We start from the raw sequence: 13,294 nt of genomic DNA, 5'->3' as shown, positions 1-13,294 counted from the left end.
TTAACAGGGTTATTTATACCTATAAGGACCAGAAATTCAGCAATAGTTATTTTAAATTGAAGTAAATGTTTGGTAGAAACGTAGAAAGGGGGCATCGGTCATTGTTCTTAATTATATAATCCCTACTTTGAATATCAACGTGAGCATTTTGTTTCTGTATTTTAAGCAAATGTTTACCTACCTAATTTGAATGATCTTTTACACTTAGCACCTGGCTGCCGTGGAAGAGAGAAAGATCAAGTCTCTGGTGGCCCTGCTGGTTGAGACACAAATGAAGAAATTGGAGATCAAACTGCGACATTTTGAGGAGCTGGAAACTATCATGGACAGAGAGAAAGAGGCTGTAAGTAAGGGGAAGTTTGTAGTGGCTTTTTGACAATTAAATAATGACCACCTTTCCTAAACTACAAGTTAGAGAAAATGAATAGTAACCTACTCCATTGGTCCTTGTTTATGTGTTTACTTTGCCCTTTCAAAGGGATTATCAGCCTTTGATGGTAAACAGAAAGCACTCTTTTCTCATTCTAAAACTAATGATTTACACCTCAGCTTTTACACCTCTCCGCTTTCCCAGGTGCGTGGTGGTATCAATTCTTTCGTCTATAGAAGTTACATCTTAGACTTACTCCCTACTTGTTACCAATAAAGTAGAAGTCATGTAGCTCCCTTGTCTGATTCAAGAATTTTCTTGATTTCATGTCTTCTTCAATACAAATACCAGAAAGTAGGAGTTAATCTCATCTTGAGTGAGGAGCCTTTTTTCTGTGATATCTTTTAACCAAACCCTCCCCTGATCCAGCCTTGGACTTTCAGTCTTCCTCCCTCCTCTGCACAGCGGAGGTCACGTGGGCCTTGCTGAGCACCTCAGTAGTATGTATGGGGACAGACAGGATCAAGAGAATGATGAAAAAGGCTAAAAATGAAGAAGGAAGCAACAAAAAGAAACGTACAAACAGTGGAACAGTTAATTATTCAAAATTACAGAGAAATTTATTTTAATGAATTGACCAGAGGAGGAATTGGTAACTTTCTAAGCAGTGGATTTAGCTAGGACTTGTTCTGATTATTTTGACTTTTTTTTTTTGTTTTCCAGTTTTTATTTCTTTATTTTGAGTCCAAGCAGGGGAAAGGCAGAGAGAGGGGAAGAATCCCAAACAGGATCCGCTCTGTCAGCACAGAGCCCCATGTAGGGCTCGAATTTAGAAGCTGTGAGATCATGACCTGAGCTAAAATTGAGTCGAACGCTTCACCAACTTGGCTACCCAGGCACCCTGTTTTTGACTTCTTTATATATGAGATACTGGTATCTCTAAATGGTAGATAATTTAACCTTAAGATTAAATTATCCCAGAAGAATTTTGGTGGCTTTTGTTTGTTTGTTTGTTTTAATGTATATTTCTTTTGAGAGAGAGCACAAGCAGGGGAGAGGCAGAGGGAGAGGGAGAGAAAATCCCAAGCAGGCTTCACACTGCCAGTGTAGAGCCCAACATGGAGATCAATCCCTTGAACTGTGAGACCATGACCTGAGCCAAGTCGAAGAGTTGGATGCTTAACCAACTAGGCCACCCAGTTACCCTAAGAGTTTTAATTTTAAGGACCTGTTTGTATTTATTTAGCTATTTCTTAGTGGTCAGCCTAGTCGCATCCTCTGGCAAATTCCTCATTCCAGTAACTATTACAAAACAGACCATTTTCATTTTGTCCTGAGATCAGCAGGTTTTCTGACCCTGAAGGATGGAGAGGCTGCTTCGGTAATTCTCTTACCCACCCCCTCCCATACCCACCCCCAGTTTCCTGACCTGTAAGCATCTCTCACATCATCGGCCCTCTCCTTCCCTAGGAGCTGCTGGCCACCCTGGTCTCACCTCTGTCACCCTCTGGGTACTAGCCACACCACACCACATGCAGGCTGCCCTCATGGCCTTGTTCTCTGTGCCCCCGTGTGCATTGTGCTCCTCTGCCAGCAAGGCCCTGATCCCCACTTCTGCATCCCTCAGCACTGCCCCTATGGGTGACTTGCCCACCCCATCTGCTGTCGTGGCAGCCTGATAGAGCACTTACACTGTGTGGTAGTTGCTGATTCGTGTGTCCGTCTCCCATTCCAGAGTATATGCCCTTTGAGAGAATTGATCGAGTGTCTTGGTAAACACAGAGTTGGCACATCATAGGCCCTGGTGTCAGCAAATATTGAATGACTGTACACCAGCATCAGTGTTGGAAGCTGGAGAAGTGGAAAGCTGCCCTTTGGTTTAATGGGGGAGGAACTCAAGAAAACCAATGATGATACAGTGTGTTCAGTGCCCCAGTGAGGGCAGAGAGGAGGCAGACCTGGAACATGGGGAGAGCAAGAGGGTGGCAGAGAATACTTCTCTGAGGTGAGCTGGAGCTGTGGGGGATGACTATTTGTGTTTATCTTACCCTCATAAGCTGTCTTTTTGTCATTTATGGATTTTTTTTAGTGGCCTTAGGGTAACAGGGGGTTATAACATAGTGGATTATTGGCACATGCAGGATCTCCATGATGATTGGGTCGTTCCCACTGACAACCAGATGCCTTTCTGTCCTTCATAAAACAGAACTGATGTATCAGCCTGGAAGATTGGCATGACTGGGCACTTACAGAACATTGTCCAGATTGTCAGGGTGCTCTTTTCTCAGCTCTAAGTCACTTTCTTTCAGAGGTTGTACCTGGGGATCCCCCATTCTTTTAAACCCCCAGTGAAATTGTCACCTAGATTAGAACTGCCCTCTGCCCCTTTCCAGTTCTCGCCACTGATTCTCAGACACCCACTGGCCCACTATAATGGCTGCACTTCTCTTGGACCTTCAGAACTCCCCTTGTCTGTGGATTTGTAATAATTATTGTCTCAAATTACATTGCACTGTATTTTTCTTACTTGAGTCTTGTCTTTGCTATTAAATTCTAATCAGAGCATATAAAACATTTTAGGCTAGTCTCTGAATAAAACAACAGAACTGAAAACGTTGGGACTGCATTTCTGCTGACTCTCTCCACCACACAGGGTTGTTGTGCTGAAAATCTTTGTGGTTGTCCTTCTCTCAATCAGCATTTGGAGCAGGAAAATTCTTAGTGTGGGACAGTCCCTAATCATTGCCACTCAGTGTCAGTAACACAGCTGTGTTATTTATTGCTGTGTGGAAAATGACCCCAGAGCTTAGTGACTGAAAACAGAAAACCAAGTCTTAACGTGGTTTCTGAGAGTTGGGAGGTAGGCAGCTTGGCTGGGTAGCTCAGGCTGGGACCCTATGAGGTTGTGGACTTCCTGAGTTTCCGCAGGGCCAGAGCTCACACTTCCCAACTGACTCCATGGTTGTTGGCAAGAACTTCAGCTCCTGCCACGTGTACTTTTCTATTCATGAAGGGGCTTCCCCAGAGTAAGTGACTACAAAGAGCAAGAACATGAAAGAGCGCCCAGAATGGAAGCCACACTGTCTTTTGTAACCTAAACATGGAAGTCCCATCCCTTCGCTTCTGCTGTGTTCTCTCTGTTACACATACCAACTCTGGTTGAGGGGTAGACAGGGCTCGGGACGGGGGGAGGTGTAAACACTAGGAAGTAGGAATGTTGAGGCCAACTTGGAGGCTCGTCTCAGAACCAGGGAGTCCAATGAAATTCAAAATGTCTCCCATTCATGTCCTGCACAGTGAAGACAACCTCTTCTACAGCAAGCACTGCTATCCTGTCCTTCCCTGTGGGCAAGCAAAGCCATGGCTACTTTTCTACCTGTGATTTCCACACAGGACTGTGGCGAGCATCAGATGAGAGGAGCGTGGCGTGTGTCTGGTGCAGTGTCTGAGCACGCAGTAGGTGTCCAGTAAATGTTGATGTACCTCCTTTTCTTTAGGTACACCAGTACCCAGTTACTGTATATTAGATCCAAATATTTGTAAGCCTTTGTTAGCTTTCTAAACACATATTTGACAAATCACTGTGCTAAACCACTTTATGTAGATTTTCTCATTTAATCTCTCAAAAACCGTATGAGGAAGCCATTAGCAGAAAATACTGATTGATTTGAATATCCCTGGACAAGTATCCACCGGTAATGCTAGATGGGAATGTAAGGCCAATTTTTGGTAACTCTTCTTACAGACCAAGAGACTTGGGCGTAGGGGATATTATGTTCCTCCAAACACAGTTCGTAATGACAGAGCCAAGTGTCAAACCTGTGTTTGTTCAGTTCTGTGTTTTCATCTAGCACTTTATATCTATAAGGAAAAGAGTTATTCTCATCTCATTTTAACCAAAAGACTCTGAGATGTGCAAGGTTTTATCATCTCTCTATTATGGCTCAAGACAGTTGACACTGGAAGGTCCAGGTCAGCTAGGACCAGAGCCTTGAGCTCACTGCCTGGTGCTCCTCTCCGTACCACATTGCATCGTGTCACTTTAAGATGCATTTCTGCTCCTCTTTCTCTATAAGCGGTAGTCCCAGGATGTACTTTGTTTTCATTAAACATGTGGTTTTTTTATATAGCAATGGATTTCAAAAATCTGTTCTTAGGCTTTAAGAATCAGATAGGAACTTTTTTTCTCTAATGACTTAAAATCAGTGCTCTTGAGTCTTTAAGTATTTAGTAATTAAGGACAAAGATATAAAAGTTGTACATCTTTTATAGAAACTATGCATATAGCTATAATTAGAGTTCGGTAGATATTGTTGCAGCTGTCTCATGAATGCTAATATTGGAGGAAGGCAGTTATGAAATGTGCAGAGTCCGTCAAGGAAATGATGTGATCACAAATGTTGACTCTAGTTGAGGTGAGGAGGCTGAGCTGGTGCTGGGTTCACAACTCAGAGGATCTGCCCACCTAAGCGGCCTTCATGTCGGGAGAACAGCACACATGAGTCAGGAGAGCAGGTTTCAGACAGGGGCTTTGTTGAGGACTAGGGCCACCTGGGGAGACTTGGGAGCATGGGCCCTGTCTAAAGCCTGGTTCCCATTTGGATTAAAAACTAATAATGTGAGGCCAGTGAGAATGGATCTTTGAGCTGATCTAGTGGACTAAATGCTTTCTGAGTTTCTGCAGGTCATTTGGCTAGATATAGAAATTGAATACCTTCAGAAAAGAGGGACGTTGTGGGAATCCCAGACCCAGTCCTCAAGGAAGTTAGAGGGTGTCTTGCTAGACACAGAGACACCGCTTATTGCAAGGATGGAAATCCAGAGAGGAGGAGGCCATGGTTGGCTGAGATTATCAAGGAAACTTTCCTAGTGAAGGAGAGACTTAGCTATAAAAAAGACCTAAATCCAGAATGTGGAGAGAAGGGCATGATTACAGAGGAAACTGAAGAGTCCTCCTGCCCAGAGTTGATGGCTTTTGCCACATAGGTATTGGATTAAGGTCATTTGTTCATTCAACAGGTATTTATTGAGCACTTACTTTGTTCTAGGCATGTGTGTGGTACTGGGGATGCAGTGGTGAACAAAACCCAACCAAACTCTTTGCCTTGGTAGAGTTTGAAATAATTAACGAAGGGTGTTAGAAGATGTTCTGTGCTGTGTGTGTATATATACATATAGCTGTATGTTACAGGCTAGATAGAGGCGATGGGGGAGGGGCAAAATAGACATTTCACTTTTTTTTTCTCTTAATTTCTAAGTTTATTTGTGACAAAAAGTGAGCAGGGAAAAGGCAGGGAAAGAGGAGAGATTTCACTTTTAAGTGGTGTCATCTGAGTAGGCCTTATTCAGAAACTGACAGGCATGTGCTGCTAAGGCCTACATATTGCGCAGAGGCTCTCAGGCAAGAGCATGTTTGGAACTAAGGAGTAGGTGCGTGGGCTAGAGCATAAATGAGGAGGAGGTGACAGGATAAAGTCAGGGATATGGTGACATAATCACAGAAATCCCTGTAAGCCATCCAGAGGCCTTTTGTTTTCCTCTGATTAAAGTGTGGAATAACTGTAGAGCCTATTTTATGCATTCCATAAAAATATGGAATAAATGCAGGGGGCTGGCATGATCTTCCTTACAGTTTAGCAGGGATCAGTGTACCTGCTCTGTTGTGGAGAGTAAATTAACAAAGTGGGAAGGTTCGAAAAGGGGAGACTGGTGAAGAGATTGTTAAAATAATCCACATGAGATGATGATGGCTTAGAGCAAGGCAGTGGCCATGAATGTGAAGAGAAATGGTCAAGTTATGGATAAATGTTAAAGGTTTCGCTAATAGGACATCATCACACATAGGATGTAGATTTAGGAAAGTTTGTTGTACTTGGTGACAAATTAAGGAAGAAAGAACAAAAAGCCAGAAAGTGAATTTTATCCTGCCCCAGGAGAAGTGTATGTAACTTTGTTTTCTGCAAATTTGGACTAATGCATCTCTACACAGCCGGCCATGTAATTGAATCGGTTGTTAGACATGCACCATTATGTTACGGGTAGTTTTATTTGAGATGAAGAAAGTTGTACTCAGTTGTGTAGGTTTTGTTCTGAATCAGAAAACAAGAGGCAGACACAGGGCAGCAAGACCGAAGACCTGTCATAATGAAGTGCCGGCTGCCCCTTTGTGTCTCGCCTCCAGAGACACACATGGAGGCAGCAGAACGCAATGGTGGAGTTCTCTTTTCCACGGGTGTAAGAAGGAATGAATATGTCTGTCTTGGACTTGGTTTTTCGTTAGTGGATGTCTGGTTACTGACCCCAAACGTTTCAAAGGAAGGCATGATTATTTACTTAGTTCTGAGCCCAAGTAGTGAGAGGTTTTAGGTCTCAGCTGATATTGCCGTTCTGGGCAGTGTAGATGGGCTTTACGCTCCCCCCCCCCCTTCCTCCCCACTGTGTGCATGTGAAGTTGGGAGAAGAGCTTTGTGTGAGCTTTGGCTGCTGCACTTTGCAGCTGTGTCTGCGTTTGGTGTCTGGGTGCAGAAGAGTGCTCTGCTGTGTTCAGATTCCGCTTGGAATTGGCTGTTTTCTGTATACACAGTGTAGGAGTGAAGGGGGAGAGGAGGGCAGAGTTTGAATGTGGAGGAGGAGCGTGTGTCTTCAGAGCAGGGCTACTGTGTGGGGTTCCCTACAGCCAGATTGGAGCCACGAAAGAAAATGGACAGATTCATTAACATTCTGTTTACTAGCTGTTGGGACTTTATCCATAGTCCTAGGAAATGGAAAATAGAGGAGAAAATCAAGCTATCTGTAACATGTAATTTGGCTGCTTTTACTGTTTTGGTTTTTTATTTTTTTATTTTAGTGGTTTGTTTTTTAACAAAAATATTTGTGATGAAAAAACTTTCAGTAAAGAAAGAAATGAATTAAAAAGTCTCTCTTACCCTCAATTTCATTTCTAGGAATAATCACTTAATTTGTTCGGTGTTCTCTGTAACATTTTCAGTGTGTATATAAAGTGTGTGCACATGAACACAAAGTTTTTTTTGTAATATAATTGGGATTATGTAATAAATATTGTAGCTTCTTTTTTTTTTTTTTTAATTACGCGTATCGCAGACAGTTGTACATTATGGGGTGCTGGGTGGCTCAGTCAGTTAAGCGTCCCAACTCTTGATTTCAGTCCAGGTCATGATCTCACAGTTCGTGGGTTCAAGCCCCGCATTGGGCTCTGTGCTGATGGCACGGTGCCTGCTTGAGATTCTCTCTCTGCTCATACTGTCTCTCTCTCAAAATAAATAAACAAACTTTAAGACAGACAAACAAACAAAAACCAGGACTTTAATTACTGTCCTTGGTAGGCACACATACATAGTTTTATAGAATAGATTCCCAGATGTAGAATCACTGGCTGCATGCATTTAAAATTTGCTCTGTGCTGTCGAACTCTCCTCAAAAACTGCCATTTACATTGTTTCGGATTGCCAAAAAGTGAATTCAGTCTTTAGTCCAATTGAGTAACAGCAAAGTACCCACAACGAGGAGGTACTTATTTCTTCTGCGTGATGAAGCCACGATGTGTCCATGAGCTGTGCTCCGTATGCCGCAGAGCAGAGACAGCCCTCTGGGAGCCAAGTTGGTAGCTCTCTGTCCGGACGTTTCTCTCACCCCAGAGGACCTGTTCAGCCCACACTGGAGCTTTAGTTTAAGCTGGGTTCTCTTTCAGGGGTGTGTGTGCTTGTGCGTGCACGTGTGTGTTTAATCACTTAATCTATTTTAATTCTTCTAATTACTTTCTTTTAATTACCTTCCATGTTTTGAAATGACAAGTGAAGCTCTGGAAAAATTAGTATAATTAAGGTTAGTAACCATTGTAGATACGGAAAATGGGGCAAGTTTTTCTTTCCGAGGTTAATACCTTGAGACTAAGGTCAGCTCTCAAAGAAGGACTGGCTTAGTTTAAAAAGAAAACCAGTGAGATAGGCAACACAGGGACCAAAATTTCCCTTCAGAGACACAAAATCTCTTGTAGTAACAGTTTAGCTTCTTTATAAAGCAGATCTTGACCTAAATTCTGTAGTTTTTACATAACTGCAGGACTTCAGCCAAGCCATCCAGACCATTAGTGGCTCGACCAGAACATAGATAGAGGTCCTTTTCTGGCAACCTCTTATGTCTAACCTCGGCAAAGTCCTAAATTTCCTAGAAGGAATGGTTAGGAGAAAACAAATCCTAGGGCCTATAGCCGGAATTTCTAGATCCCTTTTTTATCAGACTGCCTTTTACTCCTTGATTACATGTTCTCTTCTTGCAGAGCTGGACTTCCAGAGGACTCTTGGTTTTTACAGCTTGGAATTCCCTGCTTGTTAGGCAAACAGGGAGGAGGCGGACTGGACCAGGCTTTAGCCTCTTCAGGTCACCCTTCCTAGAAAATGAGGCTAGCGTGTTGGCTCCCTGCCACACTCCCTCCTGATAGCCCTCAACCACTCACAAGATTATTTTAGTTCAGAAGATCTTCTCCCTAGGGAGACTCTCTGCAAGCCAGCTAACCAGTGGGACATAGGCTTTACCGTCTATTCTCTCCCATTTTTCTTCCCCCTCATCTGGTCATGCCTGTTCTCTTCACCCTGTACCTGTGGCCTGTCCTCCTGCACCCCATCTGTCCATGGACACTCCCTAGTTACTACTCCTGATGACCAGTAATACTTCTCGCTTGGGGCCACATGGTCTTCTCCTCAGGCAGCTCTCTGCTGACAGCCCATATTCTTAAGCTAATTCTCATGCGTATTCCAACCCCTTTTTCCTAATGACAGTATACAGTATTTATTTGTAGAACTGAAAGCTAAAATGTTACATATTTTTAATCTATTAAATGCCTTGGAATAGTGCTATCCAACACAAATACAGTGTGAACCATATATGTCGTTTAAAATTTTCTAGTAGCCACATTAATAAAAGGTGACATTATGTTTATTTCATCTAGTACATACAAAATATTATTTGAATATGTAATCAGCATGAAAAATCAATTGCTTTCCATACTAAGACCTCGGACTTCAGTGTGTTTGATATTTACAACACATAACACTTCAGATTAGCCACATTTCAAGTGCTCAGGAGCCATTTGTGGCTTATGGCTGCTGTGTTAGAAAAAGCTCAAAAGTCTCCCAGTGACTCACGTCTTAACATTGAAAATGGTGGGATCGAACATTATTGGAAGGAAATAGATCCGTTAACCCTCCTTAAAATCTTTACACTTCTTCGAGAAATCTGGATTTTTATTTTTTTTCATGTTCAAGTTGATTTTCTTTTTCAGGCCTGAATCAAATCAATTTTGATAGCATATGAGGTGTGCTTCATCCTCTGAACTACTGTCAGGCATATGGTTTCTGGATTTCCTGGCATGTATAATTGCTTATTTCTCTTTATTTTAACTTGGGTCCCAGAAAGATTATCTTGAGTATTGAAATGCTTACATTCTTTAAACCAAGATTCATGCACATCTTTATTTAGGCATCTGAGATATTCTGTGAATGTGTCACCCAGTATAATTTTGGGTACTTGAAAGCTAAGATTTGCAGTGGCACTGTCAAAGCTCCACAGAGAAAAGTGTGTATATTTGCAGCTAAGGCCACATCCACTATCCAGAGGATTTAACTCTGTGTCATGTTCTAAAATAGTAACCAGGAGCATCTGGGCTGCTCTGGCAGTTGAGCATTCGACTTTGGCTCGGGTCATGGTCTCACGGCTAGTGAGTTTGAGGCCCGTGTCAGGCTCTGTGCTGACAGCCCAGAGCCTGAAGCCTGCTTTGGGTTTTGTGTCTCCCTCTATCTCTGCCTCTTCCCCTACTCATGCTCTGTCTCTCTTTTTCTCAAAAATAAATAAAACGTTAAAAAAAAAAAAAAATAGTAACCAAAAGATCATGTCCAGAAGAGAGCACCTGGGAAAGTTGTGTGGACTTGAAATTTTAGCAGGTGAGGGGACTGTTAAAAGGACAGGAGAGGCTTGTTTTACCTGGAGAATATTAAAGCAGTCATGGAAACTATTTTTACATTATCTGAAGGCCTGCCAAACAAAGGATTACATGTATACTGGGTGGGCCCAGAGAACAGTTAATCTCACTGGGTGAAGGTTGTAAAGAAAGGCAGATCTTGTACATAACACAAAGACCTTGATCTTGTTAACAAGTGTCCAAGTGGAAATCTGCTACTCAAGAAATAATGCCTTTTCTCACTGTAGATCGTGCAGGAGGTGAGGTGGCTATGTACTGTGATGCGGTATAGGGAATTCAGGCATCAGGTAGGTATCCTATGTGTCATCCATTCCTGAGAACCTCTCATGGTGTCATTTCTCTTTCCTTTCTTTTTCTTAACAGTTAGAACAACAGAGGCAGCAGTTGCTTACTGAACGCCAGAACTTCCACATGGAACAGCTGAAATACGCTGAATTGCGAGCCCGACAGCAAATGGAACAGCAGCAGCATGGGCAGAACCCTCAGCAGGCACACCAGCACTCAGGAGGACCTGGCCTGGCACCACTCGGAGCAGCGGGGCACCCCGGCATGATGCCTCATCAGCAGCCTCCTCCCTACCCTCTCATGCACCACCAGATGCCACCACCTCATCCACCCCAGCCAGGTGAGAGGCACACTCTGCTCACAGACAAGACTGGGTCATCCCTGTGGCATAGCATGAAAGGAGCTAACCTTTCAAGACGTGAACTGTGACTGGCATGTTCATTGTCATCCGGGTCATGGTAGGCAAATGAAATCTGGTTGCATAGCCACCACCACATAATGCCTGCCATGTTCTGTTCCTGATGTGATGCCTTTCCTTGGTCAGTCTCTTAGTGGCCGACAGATCCCATAGTTCCTTAAAAATTCATCCTTGGATTATCTACATTTTTTTTTTTAACTTACAGGTTAAACTTACAAGTCTAACTAAAGATAGACACACACAAAAAGCATAGTGCCATGAATTCTTATGACCCAGCTTCAATACCCATCACCTTTTGTGCCATTTTAAACTTTTTGTTATAGGAATCTTCTATCATAGACAAAAGTAGAGAGAATAGTATAATAATCCTCCCTGCATAGCTGTTGTACAGCCTCAGTTATCAATATTTTATCTGTTTCTCCTCGCTTTGGGGCAAGAAATAGACTTCAGAATGTATCTCTAACCAATGGAAATCTTACTCTTTAACATAACTATCATGACACCCGGTGAAAGTAACCATAACTCTTAGTACCATTAGCTGAATGTCTTTGGATGCTTCATTTGTTGGAATCAGGGTTCAAATAAGGTCCACACATTGTATTTGTTCTCTTAAAACTGTTTTAATGTGGTAACAGTTCACCTCCCCTCCTTTTTTTTTTTCAAATGTCATTCAAGTATTGAAGAAACTAGGGTTTTGACCGTGCCTGCATGTCCCCTTTAGGTGCGTAGTGCCATTTTGTATGTTCTTCTCCCCACTTCTCTCTCAACACCTCTCCCGTAATCCAGAGGCTTGCTCTGAATGTTTTACCAGGTTCAGGTTCACTTTTTGGGAGCTGGCAGTTTTACTGTAATTTTGGTTGTCTCTCTTGGTGACAGTAGGGTTGGTTAGTAGTTCTGGTGTTGTTAGGCTGGTCGATGCATTCCCCATCAGACTTCACCAAAGATTTTACCTGCCTTTGAGAATTGCTTTGTAGATCCGCTATTTAAACCATCAGGTGTTGCAAAATGGTGAGATGTCTAAGTTGATTATTCCTTCTGCATTTATTTCTATGTCTTCTTCATTTATTAGCAGTGATTCTTTAACTTAAAAAAAATTTTTTTGTGGTCAATCATTTAGTTATCCTGAAAATGAGTCCTTACAGGAAAGACTGAGTAAATTCTTCATCTTTTCTCTTTATCGGTTACATGGATAATGAGTTACTAACCACTGCCGCCTGCACCAAAGGTGACAATAAGGGGTTTTTCCCCCCCTGTTGTGTGTATATGTTTTTAGTATTGTGAATTTACATATTTTTGTGTATTTTATGTGTTTTAATCTATTATGGACATTATTCTTGTTGATGCTCAGATTGTTCTGTCTTTAGCTGACGGGAGCCCTTTCAAGTTGGCAACTACTTGCCACCTTTTGACCACCTTGAAAGTTGATCTCACAGTCCTTTTAAACTTACCTACCCAAAACTACCTACCCACATCTTGAAAACCTAAAATGTACCTTTAATTTCAGCTTTTCTTCGTGCTCCCCCCTCCCCCAACATTTCTTCCCTCTGCGGAGAGCAGTGCATATGGGTGTGTGCCGTATGTCACTTTGCTCAAGTAACAGTCGTCCTGGAGGGTTTTCGTAATTACCCTACAGCAGCGGGCCAGGTGTCTAGCAGAGCCCAGGCTTGTGCTTCTTGGGGTGGGATGCAAATTCTTTGGCCAAAGCATGTAGAAATGAACTAAGGTAACGGAAAGTGACCCTTGGAAGCCAAAGAAGGTCCCAACATGACTAATAACAGCCTGACTTCCTCAGATGACAAATTTTCTAAATCTGCTCACGGAAATAACCAGGCATGTTTGCCTGAGGAAGCCATGACTGAAAAAAACTATGATCTCGCAACTTGTATTATCAACATGGATCTTTTAATTCACAACCCAAAACATGTTTTAGGTATTAGTTTTTATTGGCTTTACCCCAGACTGGGGCTAGGTTGACTTCAGTTGGGAGGCCTTCATTTCACACACACGATTCTTAAACGTTCCCTGTGGAATTTATAACCCACCATCAGACTTGCCACTTGATCTACATGATATTTGTGGATGTAGTCTTTGGGGTCTGCCCTGCTCACAACATAGGATCCTTCTCCCTCAGTCTTTCTGTCTGCTTGAGCAGATCTTAAATTCTCTGTATGAGATCTAATTTTCTTCAAAGTTAAACTTTCAGAAGATACAAATGCTTAACAGAATG

General features: G+C 42.5%; 1 protein-coding gene across 4 annotated transcripts in view; it reads left to right on the top strand.

Annotated features, from left to right (window-relative positions):
- SMARCC1 (SWI/SNF related, matrix associated, actin dependent regulator of chromatin subfamily c member 1) overlaps positions 1-13,294 on the top strand; it is a 172,199-nt gene that overhangs the window by 139,951 nt on the left and 18,954 nt on the right. For all 4 annotated transcript variants that reach the window (XM_053897598.1, XM_053897597.1, XM_053897600.1 and 1 more), the window contains exons 25-26: positions 209-343; positions 10,728-10,989. In XM_053897598.1, coding sequence (XP_053753573.1) covers positions 209-343; positions 10,728-10,989 — 397 coding nt within the window. The remainder of the gene's footprint in view (positions 1-208; positions 344-10,727; positions 10,990-13,294) is intronic.

This window comes from Panthera pardus, unplaced genomic scaffold (genome assembly GCF_024362965.1).
Source record: "Panthera pardus isolate Hobbes unplaced genomic scaffold, ASM2436296v1 HiC_scaffold_8, whole genome shotgun sequence".
Classification (NCBI taxonomy): domain Eukaryota; kingdom Metazoa; phylum Chordata; class Mammalia; order Carnivora; family Felidae; genus Panthera; species Panthera pardus.
This window is presented reverse-complemented; position numbering and strand designations above follow the sequence as displayed.